The following is a 19,141-nucleotide window of genomic DNA, read 5'->3' on the forward strand; positions in this document are numbered from 1 at the left end:
ACCCCTGTGCCTCCCATCATGACAAATGGGTAAACCACCGAGGAGGGTGCCAGACCTACCCCAGTTCCACTGAAGGCCCCTCATTTCCAGTACTAGGGATCATCCCAACTCAAGGTGTAGACAATTTGGGGCAGAACGGATCCCTCCCAAAGAGAAAGGCAACATTCCAAGATGTAAACTGCTATCTTATGATAGATCTAGCTTGCATTGCACCAACTAGAACACCGTCCTCTGGTCCTTCCACACACCTAACACCTACAGTGCAATAACTGGTACCAATGAACTGTGGAAAGGGCCATCTGCAACAAGGTCATTTTGTTACACCTCTGAACTCCCACAGCATTTTGTCTCCCTCTAATGTCATGTGCCACCACCTGCTGAATGTTCCAATTACCTGTGCACTTTTCTATTCCCCTACCTGACTGAAAACCCCTCAAAGGCAGGGAGAGCATCCATAGCTCTTTGTATCCACAACAAGCTTTGAATAGATTGGTGCACAATACTTTTCAGATATAGAATGATGACCATAAGAATCCTCTAGCATTACCAAATAAATGCCTTCTGACTTGAACATGAACTAGAATTTACTAGGATCAGCGGACTAAGCAATGCTGTTGCAGTCTTCTCTGAAAATCAGTAATCTACCTGTAAGTTATATATGCCAGCTTCTCTTAACCACAAAACCTATTTCTGATCTTATCAGATAATAAAAGGACAGCTTGCTTAATTATATATTCTAACTACAATCTAGTATGTGATGGCATACCCAAAAGGTTCAGCAGGTGACTATCTTCTGAACTTTAGCTCTTCTAAGCACTAAAAGACTATTTTTTGGTTAACACTGCAGCTTCCAAGTATTCTGTCTTCACTGTCTCTTGCATGAAAGAAGGGACATCCTGTGGCCCATGTGCCCTTTACAGACAGTGAAATCATGCCACATTATTAGACTGAAGAGCCCTAATTTGTTCCTCCTACTCTATGCCACAAAGGGCATCAATACCTGTGAACCCAGACCTTTCTCTTTGCCACAGGCAAACTCAATACCAAGAATCATAGTTGGAAGACAATTTCCCTTCTCATTTGCAGGGGCCAAAAAAAACAACCTGATCTGTCTGGAATGCTCTTTCCCCAGCTCAGATGTCTGGTAAACTCCTACTCATCCTTCAAGACTCAGATCAAATATCACCTTCTCTGGAAGGCCTGCCATGTCCACCCCCAACCCGGTCTGATTTAGATGCTTCCCCACCCTTTGCTATCCTAGTCCCTAGTCTGAGCTCACTGTCTTGTCATTATTTCCATAAGCCCTGGAGGCCAGAGTCTCTCAAAGCATGGCTAGAAACAACCCGGATCAGAAACATCTAAGGAACTATAATAAAAATGAATATTCCTGGGCGCCGGTCCCAGACCTACAGAATCTACATTTTAATAAGCCCCACTCTCAGGTGATTTTTATGATTTTGAGAACAATTGCAGCAGAGTATAAATTCCCTGGAAATAAGGACTGTCTATGTCTATCTTTACATCTCTTATGTCCACTGACATTCATTAAATAGTCAAAGTTCCCATGCAGTGGCTATTCAGTAGATACTAATTCTTCCACAGAGTAAAATTCAAATGGCAATATGAAGAGCAAGCAGTGTCTTATTCCCTACCTGGGCAGGTAAGAAATAAATATTCTCAACTAGAACAACATAATGATCCTACTCTACTTGCACAACACTGGCAACACAGTCTAATCCATGAGAAAGATCCAGGATTTGGAAGCGACCTAGGTTAAAAAGAAAAACACCTTCATTTCTCTAGCTAACTGAGCCACTTTTGGCAAGTGGCTTAACTTCTATAAGCCTCCTCCGGTAACTCTTTAAAAACAGAATAACATTAACCACATAAGTCAGGAAGCTGTTACATAGATTAGGTAGAAAACATAAATAAAGGGAAGACTTAATACATGGGGTGGGGATATAGAGAGAGCCATTAAAAAAAAAAAAAAAAAAAAAAAAACAGAATTATCACCAGGTAATCTTTAGGAGTCTGGTTCCAATACAGAACATGGTTACACTGTCAGACACAGAAGCACTAGAAATGTACAAAATTATATAACTCAAAATACTCCAAGTTCATACAAGAAAGGCTTGAACTGCAGGAGCCTTAAGAGGGCTCCAGGTTCAGCTTTCTGCCAGGTAATTGTTCAAAAACAGGACTCAAGATTCACCTGCTGTTGGGCCTTTAAGATGCTCCCATAACAACCATCCTTTCTGTTCCCCTGCTCTCTGAGGGTTTTAATTTATTGTTACCAACTACTTCATTTTCTCACTTAGGTGAGTGGGGGTTATCAGACATAAGCCCTCACCTTCTTGCCACTTCAGAATAAAAAATGAATGGTGTATCTTGGTACAATAAGACAGACTCCCTTGGCACTGGGGTTGTAGTTCAGTGGTAGAGCACTTGCCCAGCAAGTGTGAGGTACTGGGTTCGATCCTCAGCCCCATATAAAAATAAGTAAATAAATAAAGGTATTGTGTCCATCTACAACTAAAGAGAGAGAAAGACAGAGAGACAGTCTCCCAACTTTAAGTCAACATACAATGATAGGCACTAAAAGAGAAGCACAAACTCACTCACACTCCTATGGACTCCTGCCCACCTCACCTTCCACCTCTGCAAAATCACAGGTCAGTTCTATAGCATCTAGATTCCCTATAGGTGTGCATCCCTTAGAAATGAGTAGTTAAAAATAATGGTTGTTTGCTAAATGCCTCTTCTCTGCCGGCCAAGGTGCTAAAGTTTTACACACATTCTTTTATGAAATCCTCTTCAAGAAAGCATTATTATTGCCCGGCACAGTGGCACATGCCTGGAATCCCAGTGACTCAGGAAGCTCAGGCAAGAGGATCACAAATTCGAGGCCAGTCTCAGCATCTTAGACTCTGTCTCAGAATGAAAAATAAAAAAGACTAGATATGCAGTTCAGTGGTAAAGTACACTGGGTTCAATGCCTAGTACTAAAAAAAAAAAAAAAAAAAAAAAAAAAACCAGGTATTATCTGCACTTCAAAAATGGGGTTCAGAGTCAGGAAGCAGCTTGCACCCAAGACCCTGGGGAAGCCAGAATATGAGTACAGGTCATCCTGGCTCCAACCCTGCTCTTTCCACTCTGTCAAGCAGGTCCTTTCCCACCCGGGGCTGACCTAGCATGGGATGCTCCTGGGCTCACTCACTCTGCCCACAGATTAAAAGGACAGCTTTCTTGAGCGGGCAGAGGGGTGTTCAAACTGGGGTCATCACTCCAGTGGCTACATCAATGGAACACCGAAGATTAACAGAAGCAGTAATGGAATGTTTGAGGATTTTTCAGGGAACCTTGCTTTTAAAAGAACCTCAAGCAACCCAAGGGAGATCTGCTCACCTAGCACTTTCCTCAGAGAGTAAACCAGCCTTCCCTCACAAGTTCTGATCTGAGCTCATCTGTGGCTTTTCCTGCCTGTCCGTGTGTGTCTGTCCCCACCACCCTTACAGCCCTACCACCATTTACAGTTGCGCATTCCAACACAGACATGCCTCTCAGACCAAAGAGGGGGTGGGGGTGGCCAGCTCTCAGAAGCCCTGGAACAAATAGTTGGCAGCAGCTGTGTTCTCCATGGACAGCAGTTGGTCCTGGCTACTGTTTTCTCATTCCACGCTAGGTTACGGGCTATAATTTAGTACCCCTACTTCAAATGGCAGCTCACAAAGCAATCAAGTATGCCACAGGGGTCTGTTTGCCTTACAAACTGGTCAGCAGGGTCAAAATGGAGCCAATTCCACACCTTATCCCCCTGAGGTGTCCAAGACATCCCTCAGTCACACAGCCCTGACCACATGCTCAAAAGGAAGAAAGCCTTCCGGAGGCTTCCCTACACAAAAACAGATGCCCAACCCCCCAACCCCCCCCCCCGGCCCCCCGCCCTGCAGTCCTTCCCCAGCCCCTTCAGAACTGAAGGACTGTGAAGAAATCTCTCCTAATTTGCCAAATGAAAATGAGGGAAGAAAGGGGGTTTTGAGCAAGAATCCCACTCTGCTTCTCCCTGTCCCCAGCCTCACCCTTTGACTATTCCTCCATAAAGCTGCACAAACGGTTTTACAGTGTCTAATGGAAATCAGAACTGGGCAGCCCTAAAGCAGGAGTTCTGGAGGTCAGGAGCACCTAGCAAGCAAGGAGGAAGGACTGGAAATTTGTGTGGGAGCTAGTCTGTTAGGACTGCAAGACATCTTCTAAAATATTCCCTCCACCAAAGCAGTAGTACAATAAATAGCTCCCACCCTTCTTCCCTTCCCCAGCCCAATCCACAGAGAACCATTCAATTACCTGTCTAAGACCCAAAAGGAAAGGCATCCTGCAAGAGCATCGTCCACACTAACGATTGGAACAAAGGGCTCTCAAAAGTTAAGGTTTTGGAATGAGCATGGCCCCTGATGGGCCAGCTGCTCTGTGCTCCCAGTTAACCAGCCTTCCTGAGCAAAGAAGAGAAAGTAAACAGAGTCCTGGGACCAAGCAGGCAGCTCCCTCCTTTCCCCTCACTACCCTCCCTCTCCCCCCGCCTGGCTCTGACCCACCCCCACCTTCTCGTGACATATCTCAGACGCAGCACAGCCAAAGCTGTCTGCCAAGGGGGAAATGACATCAGTTCAGGCACAGTAGAAAAAACTTCAGACAGCTGCTATGGAATACTGAGGAGGAAGTGCTACAAACCTAGGATGCCAGCCTGAACCCATCTAGAGCCAGGCCTGTGCCTAGGGCACAGAGGGGGCTGCTGCCCCTCCTATCAGCTCCCCTCGTTATGAGCAGGCTCGGTGTCCATTAATCAAACTTTGGGAGCTGAAAAGAGCTACACTTCTCTGAATAAGGATTGGCTCTGTAATTCCTGAGGTATTGTTTCTCCTCCTTGGGAAAGAAAATCAAGCCCAGTGACTGTCAGTTTCACAGAAACGTTTCCACCCCCAGCCTTGCCAGAGTCGGTGCTCAATAAACAACTGCACAGTAAGCCCGGCTGTCCCAACTTTCTCTAGAAATGGGGGGTGATTTGCAGAGACAGGCTGGAGAGGTACCTCTTCCAGCTAAGGTAGGCCTTGCTACCTTGGACACTGACCTCTCAAGCCCTCGCTCAACAGGAGAGTTTATATTTCATAAACAAACTGAGGATGTACAGGTGCCAACATCTTTCCTCACTCGTCTTCAAAAGGTACAACAAGTCCCACCACAGCCTCCAAGTTGCCAGTAAAGCAGATCAGCTATATTTAAACCAACTCCTGCTTCAGAAAAGTTCACCCCTTAGGTTTGTTGTGTTTCCTTCCCTAAGCCCAGTTCATGGAGAAAAGGGTTCGATAACAGCAAGCTCTCCCAAAGACACAAAGGCCCTAGGGTTGGCAACCCCGTCTGGCTTTTCCTGGTCAATGCTTTAAGCCACCCCTCCCCTGGCTACCCTCCCTTGCACAGTGGGGTCACAGCAGCTCTCCCCAGGTCTGAATCCTACACCAAAAACAATACAAGCAAAGGATAAGAGGTTCATGTTTGGATGTGGACTTGAGGAAATGACTTTTTTCCCCTGGTGCTGGGGATTGAACTCTAGGCCTCATACATGCTAACCATGTGCTATACGCCTGACTATATCCCCAGGCCAGAAATATCTCAAGGAAAAGTCTTCAGAGGAATTTTGTAAACCCAAAGTTACTTTCAAGTAACTTCTTAAGACGGCAGATTAATTACATTTTCCATGACTTGAAACAAGTGCAGTTCACCTTTCTTTTTATTTTGTGCATAATTTTATTTCAGTGATATTTATCAAAGGCTTCCATAGCAGTGGCACTGTGCTGGGCATGACTCATGTAAGTCACAAAGATTCTTGCAAATTAATATCTATAACCCCCACCTAGGACAATAAATAAGCAGTACACAACACTTAGAGCACAGTGAGGTGCCAAAAACACTTTTTGATCATTAGAATCCAGTCAGACACATGATGTGCTTACTGCAGGTTGTTACTGATGGTCAAGGTCAGATCGACTTTCCTGACAAAAAAATGAATATGCCAAGCTGGCTGAGCCACTTCCTCAAGGCCCATGCAGCCTCAGTGCTAAGGAGGAGAGAAAAAGGTTGATGTGTAAAGAGTGGTTTCTGCAGGTATCTAGGGACTAAGGAGCCATTCTTTAGCAAATAATGTATTCTCAAGAAGTGGTCAGATGGTGTGTCCCATACCCTCACAAACAGGCCAAACTGCCAGACAGATAAGGCTGAACACCAAGTCATAGCTACCCAGGGAAGTAGCTTTCAACCCCTTCCTCTCATTTCCTCAGTTCCCTGGCAACCACTGAGAAACAGAAAACACGTATAGCACTATTTACTTTGGCACAAGAACTGGAGGAAAGCGTGCCCTCGGTTGCTTGTGGGCAACTTGGGTCCGCACTGATCTAACTAGACAGACCAACACCTGCAATTCTCTGGCATGAATACCATGGTATAAGTTCACCCATTCATTCACCCCACACCCACTGAATGCTTACCATGTACCAGGCATTGTTCTCAGCACTGGGGATACTGCCATTATCAAAACACCCTGAAAACCTGGCTTTGATGGGCTGTGGAAGTCTTCCACATTTCTAAGTATTCATCAGTGGTGATCTTGGAAGAAGCGGAGCTGCAACATTGCTAGAACACTTTTTTAAGAATAAAAATTCAGGGCTGGGGAGATAGCTCAGCTGGTAGAGTGCTTGCCTGGCAAGCACAAGGCCCTGAGTTCAACCCCCAGTACAGAAAAAAAAAAAAAAAGAATAAAAATTCAATCAAAATGATCGCAATTGCATCACAGACTTCCTGATTTTGCCTGATGAATCATCCTTTTATGGATGCTGCTGAAGACAGTGTTTCCAATCAGCAGTTAACTGGTTTTATCTTCTTCCTATGTGCAAGGCAGCATTTAACATGAGGTATTACACCTACCACATGATACGCTCTAAAAAAGTGACTGTTGGCAATTTTCTCACTAACATACTCCTCTCCTCACTCCAGCTCCTTGCTGACTAACCTGAGATCAAGGGTGGGGGTAGGAGAAAGGTTGAACTAACAAATTCAGGTATTCCCAAGGTGAGTTCACTTTCTAACATGCCCTAGAAATATCACCACAACCCAGTGACAAAGAAAGTCAGTTCTGAGATTTAAAAAGCAAGATGATCATTAGCCACTTCTGCCAGCCTGAAAAAAAAAATCGTTTATGTAAGTGATCCAGATTCATACATGATGGGCCAGAGATAAGGCAAATCCTTCTTCAAATAAGTCATCTAACTGCCAATGCAGAATTAAATTAAAAGCTAAATCTACCAACTTAAAAGAAAGGAGCGGGGAAGGCAAGTCACACTAAACTAGAATTAAACAGGATTATGTTGTCAAACTATTGTACGTTAACCTTAACCACTGTTCATGGCCCCAAGCAGAATCTGAGATAGAAAATTCATGGACCCAGCTTCCTCTTCCCTGGTGCAGGAAACCCTCACTGCTGAAAATGTTACCGTTCAGACTGTTTAACTTATTATTTAAGAAGACATACTAAAACAACATATATGTTCACGGAATTCATTTTTTTACTCTAGTCAATTTAAGTATCTTTAGGTAACATTTTTCCAGGCCGTCTATATATTTATAATCTTTAAATTCTGGGACAGGGTTAGGAAAAGAGGCTTATTTGTTCACCTTTGAACATAAGCCAAGACTCTACACCAGAAATTCTAACTAACCAATAACTCACCACCACAACAATCTTATGATGAAGTACTATTATCCTTACTCTTCAGCTGAAGAAACTGAGGTATATGGAGTTCATGTAACTTGTTTGTTTGTTGCTGTTGTTGTTTGGTAATGGGGACTGAACTCAGGGGCACTTTTCTAAGCCACATCCCCAGCCTTTTTTTTATTTTTTATTTTGAGACAGGGTCTTACTTAGTTGCTTAGGGCCTCACTAAATTGCTGAAGCTGACCTCGAACTTGTGACCCTCCTGCCTCCGCCTCCCCAGTCACTGGGATTACAGGTGTACGCCAACCCCCACCCCCCAAATTGTTATTTTCCAGTGTCACACAGCTAGCAGTGGGAGAACAAAAACTCAAATTCTCTGGGTATAGTGGTTCACACCTGTAATCCCAGCAACACAGGAGGCTGAGGCCAGCCTTGGCAATTTAGCAAGATCCTATCTCAAAATAAAATAATTAAAAGAGCTAGGGGTAAGTTCGGTCATATAGTGCTCCTGGGTCTAGTCCCCAGTAACACACACACACACACACACACACACACACACACACACACACACACACGTCTCTGGCTCCAAAGGTTCTTTCCTTTATGATGACACAGGAGTCATATATCTGAAGACCAGAAGTTATAAAAAGGGGGAAAAATTAAAAAACAGAACTGAGGGCCAAGGTAACTACGAAGCAGACATGACCTGGTGTGAATCCTATTTATAAGACTGCCACTTCTATTGGAGCTGACAGTGGTATTCTGGAGGGTGGAGTCAGGGCCTGTGGGTTCCACTTTGAAAAGCAGAGTTCCATGAGGTAAATGACTGGGAAAGCCTAAAGTTCTCTTCTATTCCAAACACACAACAGATGCCACACAGGGAGCAAGCTAGAGACATTCCTAGGCTTTGGCTCTCAGAAACCCTCCGGGAACTGTACCCTCCCCCACATCATCTGGCCCACTGAGTCTAGAGAAGACTAGGGCTGAGGGCCAGGGGAATCTTATTTTGCAATCAAGGAATCTAAAGAAAGAGGGTATCATCAGAACAGGATAGCAAACTGCCAGCCTCTGAAGATAGGAGATAATCTTCAGAACTAGGGTCATTTTTATTTTCAGGAACTTTTGAGTCAAGGCTGCTTTGCAGCACTGCACTAATAAGATAAGACTTTTCTTATCTGCCTTGGGTTTGGGTACAGACCTATCTAAAGTGCCTTAGAGTTCTGGCTTAAAAGAGAGAGACAGACAGAAGTGCACACTAACTCAAACTCTAAAACAACCCAGGTGCCACAGTGCACCTTCATGTCATGAGTGTGAGGCTTCATATCAATAAAAGGATCCTGAAGTAGTTTTGGGTAATGCCATGGGTCCTATTCCAAACCCAGATGAAAATTTGTAGAACTTTGCCAAGCAGAAATACGAAGGACTGCTCAGTTGCCAGAAACCAAGAATTCTAGCTCATCTATGTCCTGGGGCTGGACAAAGGCAGACATGTAGTAAGCCTGCTGAGGCAAGAAACACACACCTCTTCTGTTTTCTGAGCAGGACAAGAAGTTCTATAAGTCACAGGGCTTATTCCTTCTACGAGGCTTCCATAAAAACCCAAGTTGCTGTAACAACAGTCTTACTAATATGTACCATTATAATTCACCACTGAAAACTTTTTTAAAAAAAGAAAGAAAACAAAACAAAGAAACTTGTGGTTGCTTTCCTATTACTGAGTCTCAGGGAAGATGGTTGGGCAAACAATCCTTAACTACAGTATAAAATCACTTGTGATATATCCAATGACAATCAGAAAGGAAGGATTCCAACAGATATCAATATTTCATATTTTACAAACAAAAAATGTGAGCTTTAGAAAAGTTAGGTAACTCATTCAAGGATGCACACCTAAACCTGGCATGGTAGGAATGCCGAACACCAGCTACTTGAGAGGCTGAGGCAGGGGGATCTACAAATTCGAGGTCAGCCTGACAGGATCAGCAAAACTCTGTCTTAAATTAAAAAAAAAAAAAGGGAGGAATGGTGGCACATGCCTGTAATCCCAGTGGCTCAGAAGGTTCAGAAGACTGAGGCAGGAGGATCACAAGTTCAAAGTAAGACTCAGCAAAAGGGAGGCGGCTAAGCAAATCAGTGAGACCCTGTCTCTAAATAAAATACAAAATAGGGCTGGGGATGTGGCTCAGTGATCAAGTGCCCCTGAGTTCAATCACTGGTACTCGCCCCCACCAAAAAAAAAAAAAAAAAAAAAAAAAAAGGCTGGGGGATGAAATAATATTTTTATATTAATTGTAACTGTTGCTTTCCCCTTATTTTTGATTCATTTGCCACACTGAGCGAATCAGTCTTGCCTTGGAGGATCTATTTATTTAGCTACCCATTTTGGGAGAAAAGACAAGCACACACAGAAACAAGCATAAGCACTCTACGATAAATGTGGAGGGAGGAATAGAGATGGCAACACTAGACGAGCACAAAGAAGGGATGTTGCTGAGACAGAATGGCCAAAGAAAGTTTTATCAAGAGATGGCTACTAGAACGATATGTAGGGTTTGGTTAGGGAAAATGAGCACACTGGGCAGGGCCAACAATGGATAAAAGTATGGAAACAACAATTGAAGGATTATGGGAAAGAAAAACAGAAAAAAGGAGCTGGGTGTGGTGGAACACACCTGTAATCCTACCTACTTGGTAGGCTTAGGTGGAAGGATGGCAAATTCCAGGTCAGCCTCAGCAACTTAGCAAGACCTTGTGGCAGTGGGGGGACAAAGAACAGTTGGAAGGAGAATGTGGAGGCTTTACACATGTATGTATTTTAATTATCAGCACATTTTTCTTATGTGTGAAAATATTACAGTAGCACCATGAATATCAACTGCAGGAATTTCTATTTAAGTCAGTACCTAGACCCTCATTTTGTTGCTGTGATTCTATTTATTACTAAAATATGACAAATCTTGGAGCTGGTTTTATTCTACTTGCAGGGATTGGAGGAAGTAAAGGGAAGATATTCATGTTAATAGTACAGCCTCAAGTCTTTTAGAGAGGAAAATCCAGGTATGGTGGCGCACATCTGTAATCGCAGCAACAAGAGCTAAGGCAGGAGGATTCTAAGTTTGAGGTCAGCCTCAGCAACTTAGTGAGACCCTGTCTCAAAATAGAATTTAAAAAGGGGCTAGGGAGATAGCTCAGTAATAGAAAGCCTCCAGGCTCAATCCCCAATACTTCAAACCATAAAATAGTAATTTTTTTTTTAATAATGAGGAATAAAAATAGTAGAAGCCAAAACTTGTTTACAACCAGCTTCCTGAGGTTTCTGCCTCTTGCTTCTCTGCTCCTTAACAAGAAAAACCTTCCAAAGTTGAAAATCAATCACTCCACAAATATAACCTTCATAGTGCATTCACTGCCATCCCACAGAGCCCAGGAGTTGCTAAAACTCACCGACAGTGGATTTGCTAATAGCTAATGGGCTCTTGCTGGATCTGCACCTTGAGCTTCATCAAGTACAAGACAGCCTCATTTGTTTTTGTACTAAAACACTAGATTTGTTTTCCCTACTTTGTAAACAGTTCAACCCCAACCAAACTGGCAAGTAGCCAAGAATTTTGTGGAAATCAACAAGCTACAGTTCAGGGAATAACCCCAGACACATTTCATGTCTCTTAAAGATTAGAATAAGAGGGCTGGGAATGTGATTCAGTGGTATGAACTGAGGCTCCGAGTTCCACCCCCAGCACTGGGGTGGGGGTGGGATTGGAATAAGAACAAGTGGAGGGCCAGGTTCGGTGGTGCATACCTGTAAACCCAGCAGCTCAGGAGGCTGAGGCAGGATCGCCAGTTTAAAGCCAGCTCAGCAACTTAGTGAGGCCCTGAGCTACTCAGTGAGACCCTGTCTCTAGTTAAAAATACAAAAAAGGGCTGGGAATGTAGCTCAGTGTCCCTGGGTTCAATCCCCAGTACCTACAAAACCCCAAAAGAATAAAATGAGGGATACAGGTCACATCAACTATAAAATACACACCCAGATGTAACCTGGAAAGAGAATTCCATCAGGAAAAGTAGGCCTCACAGCCTCCACCAAATTTGACTTCATCTTTTACTTTCATGTACATGTTGGGTAAGATAAAGAGAAACATGGTCCACTTTAAGTGAGACTACAGGTCGAATGGTGGCTGACCCAAGGAAAAGACTGACAGGCATCTCAACTGAGTCCCTGGAAGCAGTTCTGGTGCTCTGGGTACAAGGTCGCCAGAGATGTTCAGAGATCATCTTGGTTGTGCTTTTTTTTATTTTTTTGAAGTATTGGGGATTAAATCCAAAAGTGATCTACCACTGAGCTACATCCCCAGGCCTTTTTGAGACAGGGTCTCACTAAGTTGCCCAGGCTGACCTTGAACTTGCATTCTTCTTGCCTCAGCCTCCCTAGTCACTGGGATTACAGGTATGTACCACTGGCTTGGTTTTGCTTTTTTTTTTTTTTTTTTTTTTTTGCAGTGCTGGGGATTGAACCCAGGGCCTTGTACTTACGAGGCAAGCACGCTACCAACTGAGCTATATCCCCAGCCCTTGGTTTTGCTTTTATAGAAAAATTTATTTATTTCTTATGGCTCATCAACTAGTAGAGACATTTCACACTTGATGTTTTAGTTATTTGTTCCCAAGCCTATCTCCTAAAATATAAGCAACTTGGGGCAAGATGCAGAACTTTCACTTCTGGGCCCCTTTATAGTACCAAGAAATGTCTTGCACAAAGCAGGCCCTCAAGACAAAGCTGTACCTTGGATGAAGACATGAAGACTTAACAAAAGAGACACTCATCAAAAGGAAGCATATATAAGTGAATCCCTAAACATTAGTCTGGTGACATTTTCCCAGCCACAGGAACCTAACAAACAGCTGCAATATGGGAGAGCACCAGCATATTACCCTGGGACCAGGAGGTTTGATGCAAGGATTGGGAAACCCTCCACGTGTCTCATTATCTGTGCATCTCTAATTTCTCAGCTGAAGAATTTAAGGTACTTAAACTATCTCCAAAGCAAAATTCTCTCTCTCAAGGTAGAGCTGAGACATGATCTAGCCCCCTAGCAACAGTTTTCCGATTATGGGGAACAAGATGAAGCTGTTCTGGTTTTGTCTCCTATTTGCCAGACAACTCCATTAGCACACCTGGAAGCTGCCTTTTTTCATAAAGGATTGTGAAACTTAATAAGGTCTAGCTGGAAACAGCTTACGGCACCATGCCTTCCTCATTTCCTGGATCTTACACAAATCAAATATTAAGTCCTCCCTTCTCTGGGTAGTTGGTAACCAAATCTACTCCAGGCCTAAGATTTCATGGTCAAAAATACCAGAAAGAAACTTTAAGACAATTTACTCCTCTGATAGGCTGTAAGGGGTGGGGAAACTTCTGAAACACAGATGTCCACACACCAAGTAAAAGGATGACTACATATAGTGAAACTGGAGAGGGTATCATAACCAGAGGCAAGGGATGCTGAGCCATTTGTCATACAATGCCCAATCACAGCCACATCTGAACCCTATATTTCTAGAACCCAGGAAGTGAGGCAACACAGGACAACAGCTGTCAGGAAATCTTTAAAAAAAACACTTTCATCACTAGAACAGAACTAAAGCAAAGGATATGCAGTGGCCAGGAAAAGTGCCATTGAGAAATCATCACCATCAAGGAGAAAAGTGCACTGACCTTCCCCTGAAAGTATTAGCCGGGAGGAGTCAATGGCTTTGCACTAAAATCACAGTCCTTAGACTCTTGAGAAACAAAGTTTTTCCAAGGTCTTTCACTGTGCTCAAACTGCAGAAAAGGAACAGTTCATCCTGAGACACAATAAATCATCCTTATCCTTACAGAGAACTCAAGGATTTTGTTTAAAGGAAGCACAACAAACTTCAATAAACTAGAGAGAACTCAATTGAATCAGAACTCAAGGTTTATAAACTACTTTCACATCCATCTTAGCTGTTTCTTACGTCATTTGGCAAGAGTAGCACTATCTCCACTTGCCAGATGGGTACACCAAAGATCTGAAAATGTACAGTGACCTCAGACTAGACCTACAGTTTTCAATGGAAAGGACACCAGCGAGAAATGCCCAGGGGGAAGACTATCCTTTAGAATGTCAGCACTCTGACATTCCAGATCTGGCCATGCTACCACCCCTAGTGACCCTGGGCCAGTTAAACTCTTTAAGGTTCCTTATTTCTATCAGCATTGCCCAGAGATGCTTCCAAGAGGTCAGTGATTTCTATGAGAAGAGGCCCACGTGGCCAGGGAAGTGACTCTTTTGGAAAGTTATGTGCATACAGTTAAACCTCAGAAGAATCCCACTGTTCAGAAGTCTGTTTGACCCCAAATCTCCTATACCTTTAGTACCAAACAAACCCTCATTCTTACTGAATTCACAACATCATTATCTCTCCAATCTTTCAAATTCTCCAAATTCTAAGTTCCATTTGCCCTTCAGCTGCACTGCTCATCTGCCATGAGATGCCCAATACTATCTTAAGGGCAGGCACAGTCAGGCACAGGATGGAGACACAAGGCTTGCGCCCCAGGAGAAATGAAAGAGGAGAAAATGCCCTGACAGGGTCTCTTCATTTTCCAAAGTCTCTCTAAACATCTGTGTAATCTGAGATAAGAAAAGGATTATTCCAAAACTTCTCTCTACATTAACAATTGAGGGCAAAAGTCCTAACTTAATCTTTCACTGCATACCCTAAGCAGCAGTTGGAAAAGGATATGTAGATCAAAGAAAATGACAATGAGGTGTTTTGGAGGAGGGAAAGGTTTGCTATAACCTTTCTAGACCTATTCAAGTAAAAACAAAAAAGGCTGAGGTTGGAAGAGCATTTCTGATACTCAGAGGATTGATGGGTACTGTTGGGAGTAACTTTTTTTTTCTTAAGTAGTAGAATACTCAGCAAAAGTTAATTACTTATGAAAACTTAAAAACCACAAGCTAGTCACAGACATTTGCCCATTATCCCAGCTATCTGCGACACTGAGGCAAGAGAATCACAAGTTAAAGGCCAGTGTGGACAACACAGCAAGATATAGTCCCCCATCCCCCACAAAAAAAAAAAAGAAAAATTAAAACTGAAGATCTGTTATAATTAACCAAGTTTTCAAATGCAATTTTTATTCCTAGGTCATATTTACATTCTTATGTACAAGATTATATCCTATGACATTAAGGAATTATTGTCCATTTTTTTTATAACATTTATTTTTATGTGGTGCTAAGGATCAAACCCAGTGCCTCACACATGCTAGGCAAGCACTCTACCACTGAGCCCCAGCCCCAGCCCTAACTGTACATTTTTTAGATTGTGATAAGGTATAATGGTGATATTGAGGAACAGAATGCTTATCGTTTAGAAATAGGAACTTAATTACTTATGGTTAAAACGATAGCCGTCTGCAGCATGCTTCAAAATAATTTCAATGGGATGAATGGAAGTTAAGGCAAGACAGGCCATGACTTGATAAATTTCTGAAGCTGAGAGGCATGTACATGGGAGTTCATTATACCATTCTTTCTTTTTATTTTTTGTATGTTTAAAACTTTCTATAGGGGGATAAATGAAAGGATTCTTTCTAATCAATGATACCAAACTAATATGACGTTTTTCAGAGCCCTTAAAAGAACTAAGAAATATCAAAAGCACAAGCAACAAAAGAAAAAAAAAAAATAGACAAACTGGGCTTCATCAAAATTAAGAACAGTTGTGCTTCAAAGGACACCATCAAGAAAGGATATGGGAGAAAATGCTTGCAACTTATATATCCAGTAAGGAACTAGAACAGATTTCTTAACTATGGGACTCTTCAGAGGCTTAACTAGAAGTACATACATGAACTCCTCAAAAGAGATGGTAGATTTCTCTGGCCACAAAGGCCTCTTATCACAGAAATGGCTGACCTTCAATGCATCCTTGGGCAATGCTGATAGAAATAAGGAGGCTCAGAGAGGTTAGCTGGTCCATGGTCACAAGATTGGGTGGTAGAATGGTCAGGTCTAGAATGCCAGGATGCTCTCAGTCTCCATTACAGGAAAATTTTACCCAGGGCATCACATGATGGAGTCCCACATAAAGACCTCCGACCCTTCAGTCAAAGGACTTTAAAATGGGAAAAGAGCCAGGCACAGGGCATGAACCTATAATCCTAGTGGATTTGGAGGTGGAGGCAGGATAATCACAAGTTCAAAGCCAGTCTCGGGAACTTATCGAGGTCCTAAGAAACTTAACACCTGTCTCAAAGTTAAAAATTTAAAAAAGGACTCAGTGGTTAAGCACCACTGGGTTCAATTCCTGGTAACAAAAAAAAAAAATTTTTTTTAATAAAAATAAAATCCTCTACTGGAATCAAATCTTGGATCAGAGCTCAGGGAAGCCCTAAGAGTTCCATAAAGGATTTAAAAAGAAAAAGAAAAAAAAAAAAGAAAAGAAAAAAAAGCTAACATTTACTAAGTATTACTGTGTGGCAAGGACTGTTCTACTGTATAAGTATTAACTCAAACAAACTGCCATAATAACCACATAAGCCAGATACTATTATCCCTATTTTATAGATGAGAAAACCAAGTTAACCAATTAGCCCAAAGTTAGATGGAGAGTAAGAGAAGCTCTGGTTTCAGATGCAGGTAGTCAGTCTCCTAAGCCTCCACTCAGCAATGCTTCTTGTAAGCTTTCCTGCTTGTAGGATGACCACACACAGAAAGGTGGTTGGTCAGGCCCACAATCAAGACTTGGGTGCCATACAAAAACTGGAGCTAACCTGCAGAATATCGACCTAATATCTTCCAAGAGCCCACAAAACACTTCTAGCAGTCCTTTCTAGCCTGCTCTGGATACAGGCTCACTGCCCTTGGGCAAACCCTGTTCCACATTAAAAGGAGTTGCCAAGTGGAGTCAGGAAGAAGGGAGCTAAGCAAACTGAGAGCAATAAGCTTTGGAGGAAGGAGATCGTAATGTTCCCATGGTGCCTATGTTAAGAATCAGAGGAAGATCTTTAAGGGTAAGTGGAGAGTGTAGGTAAAGTGTAGCTTACTGGTGTTGGGGGGAATAAGCCCTTGCACATCCAATAGGGAATGTAAACTGACAGAACCGTTTTGGAGAGCACCATGGTACTACGTACCCCATCTTTTAAATGCACACACCCTACATTTAAATACACATACCCCATAATTCCTAATTCCATGCCCCAGGAATCTTAACACAACTTCAGAAAAAAATAGGTACAACACTCATTCAAACACTGTGTGAAATGGCAAAAGCTTGGCCACAACTATGTCCATCTGTGAAGTGGTTAAATAATTTTTAAAAGTCAAATATATATACACATATATGACTCTCTCCTCTCTCTCTCTCTCTCTCTCTCTCTCTCTCTCTCTCTATATATATATATATATATATATATATGGAAACTCATCCTTGATATATTGCTCAGGGAAAAAAAAAAAGCATGTTGTGAAACACAACATGTAAATTATTTCATTTCTGTTGTTTTGGGTTTTTGTTTTTGTTTTTGTTTTTGTTTTTCAGTACTGGGGATTGAACCCAGGGCCTTGTGTTTGTGAGGCAAGCACTCTCCCAACTGAGTTATATCCCCAGCCCTCCATTTCTGTTTAATAACAAAGAAATTAAGAACACAACCCACACAATAATTTTGTTTGTATGTGAATTATTTCTATTATATGAACTATATTAATATAGCTATGAATATATAGCACTGGCAGAAAAACCACCAAAGAGAAATATCAAACCATGAATTTTCACTTTTTAAACGTTTTTGGATTTCTATATTATCCACCACTGTTATAAGCATGTGTTCTTTTTGTGTAACTACAAACTGATGTAAAAAGGTAAAAGACAGATATCTGGGTGTGGTGACGCAGGCTTATAACCCCAGCTACTCAGAAGGCTGGGGCAGATTGCAATTTGAGGCCAGCCTGGGCAACTTAGCAAGACCCTGCCTTAAAATAAAATAAAAAACTGATGATGTAGCTCAGTGGTAGGGCACTTGCCTAGTATGTGCAAGGCCTGGGTTTAATCCTCAGTACCTCAAAAAAAGTAAATAGTATCTTAAAGCTCAAAGGAAAGCAGCCATCAACTCTAAGGAAGGCAAATGGGAAGACCATAGTAGACCCTGTGCCAAACTGAATTGGAACAGGTTTTCTGCCAGAGTATTGGCAAATTTAAAGATAAATTACCCAAAGAAAAAGGAAGGAACAATCAGGAGGGAATTATCACACTATTCAACTCTACATTCAAATCCCCAAGAGCCACAATATTCATACATCCCAGTGCAGAAAACCAAATAAACTTCCTCTCCCAAATGAACCACTAAAGGAAAAAAATTTAGATCAGATCAATAAAAATAATAAGCTGTGGGTTTTTCTTGTTGTTTCTATGTTTAATGAAACTGCCAGGTGAAATTTTAGATGAGGAAGAGAAATCAGGAGATAGCAAACCAAAAAGCACTGTGGAGAATTTTGAGAATCATGAATATTTTCTCCATGAACACATGCCTGGGAATGTGTAATAAAAAAGTGTTACAACATAAGATTCCTCTTGCTAGATACTTAAAAATCAAAATAGACATGTTTTGTAACTTCATTCTAGGACCCACCCTTCCAAGCCACAAGTATTCTTGCAATGTCTTACATTTATTTTAACCTCTTCCAAAACATGTTTAAGTTAAATTCCTCAAAACACCGGAGATCTTGGATCAAAACTTAACCTTGGCAGTGTGATGATGATTGTACCAGGAGCAGAAGATACACAGCTTGTCTGTTTTCCCACAGAAGAAAGTGTGGAAAGTAGAAAACCAAAAGTAAATAAATCAGAGCTATGGGAATGTAACTGAGTAAGCCAGAGTATCCCAAAAACCCACTCTGTGCAAGACTGGTGATCAGAAGTCTAAGAGGGTGACCTACTTTCATTCCCACACTAGGAAAGCCCAGAATTAAATCAACAAGCCACAGAATTCAGTAAGATGGGATTTGTTTCTCCTTTCTTGACCTCCCAGGTTGTAACATTATAGATTTATTTGTGTTTGTGGTTTTCACATCCCATGCAGAGTTCAAGGGGATGTTCCCTGACTTTGCTCCACCTAGTGGAAGTGCAAAGCATGGTCCATGGGGAGTGATCATATGCCAGACCTTAGTCTACTATATGCCACTCAGAAGACAGGGCACCAAAACCCACCATTCCTGCTCCCTGTCACTCAGTGGCTGCTCTTCCTAGCTGTGCAATTAACAATAGGATTATGGGTCCCAGTGGTTTTAGGGGCAAGGAATTAACCCAACTCACCACACTACCTGGATTCTGAGGGCCCCTCCTTAAGAAATA

General features: G+C 42.2%; 1 protein-coding gene across 2 annotated transcripts in view; it reads right to left on the reverse strand.

Annotated features, from left to right (window-relative positions):
* The window catches only part of WBP1L (WW domain binding protein 1 like), a 54,914-nt gene that overhangs the window by 29,298 nt on the left and 6,475 nt on the right, over positions 1-19,141 (reverse strand). The window contains exon 1 of one of the 2 annotated variants that reach the window (XM_079136347.1): positions 4,345-4,524. The exons of the other annotated variant lie outside the window; for it this stretch is intronic. Coding sequence (XP_078992473.1) covers positions 4,345-4,371 — 27 coding nt within the window. The 5' untranslated portion in view covers positions 4,372-4,524. Of the gene's footprint in view, positions 1-4,344; positions 4,525-19,141 lie in introns of those variants that run through there. 2 annotated transcript variants of the gene reach the window in all.

The sequence above is a fragment of the Sciurus vulgaris genome, assembly GCF_902686455.1.
Source record: "Sciurus vulgaris genome assembly, chromosome: 4".
Lineage (NCBI taxonomy): Eukaryota > Metazoa > Chordata > Mammalia > Rodentia > Sciuridae > Sciurus > Sciurus vulgaris.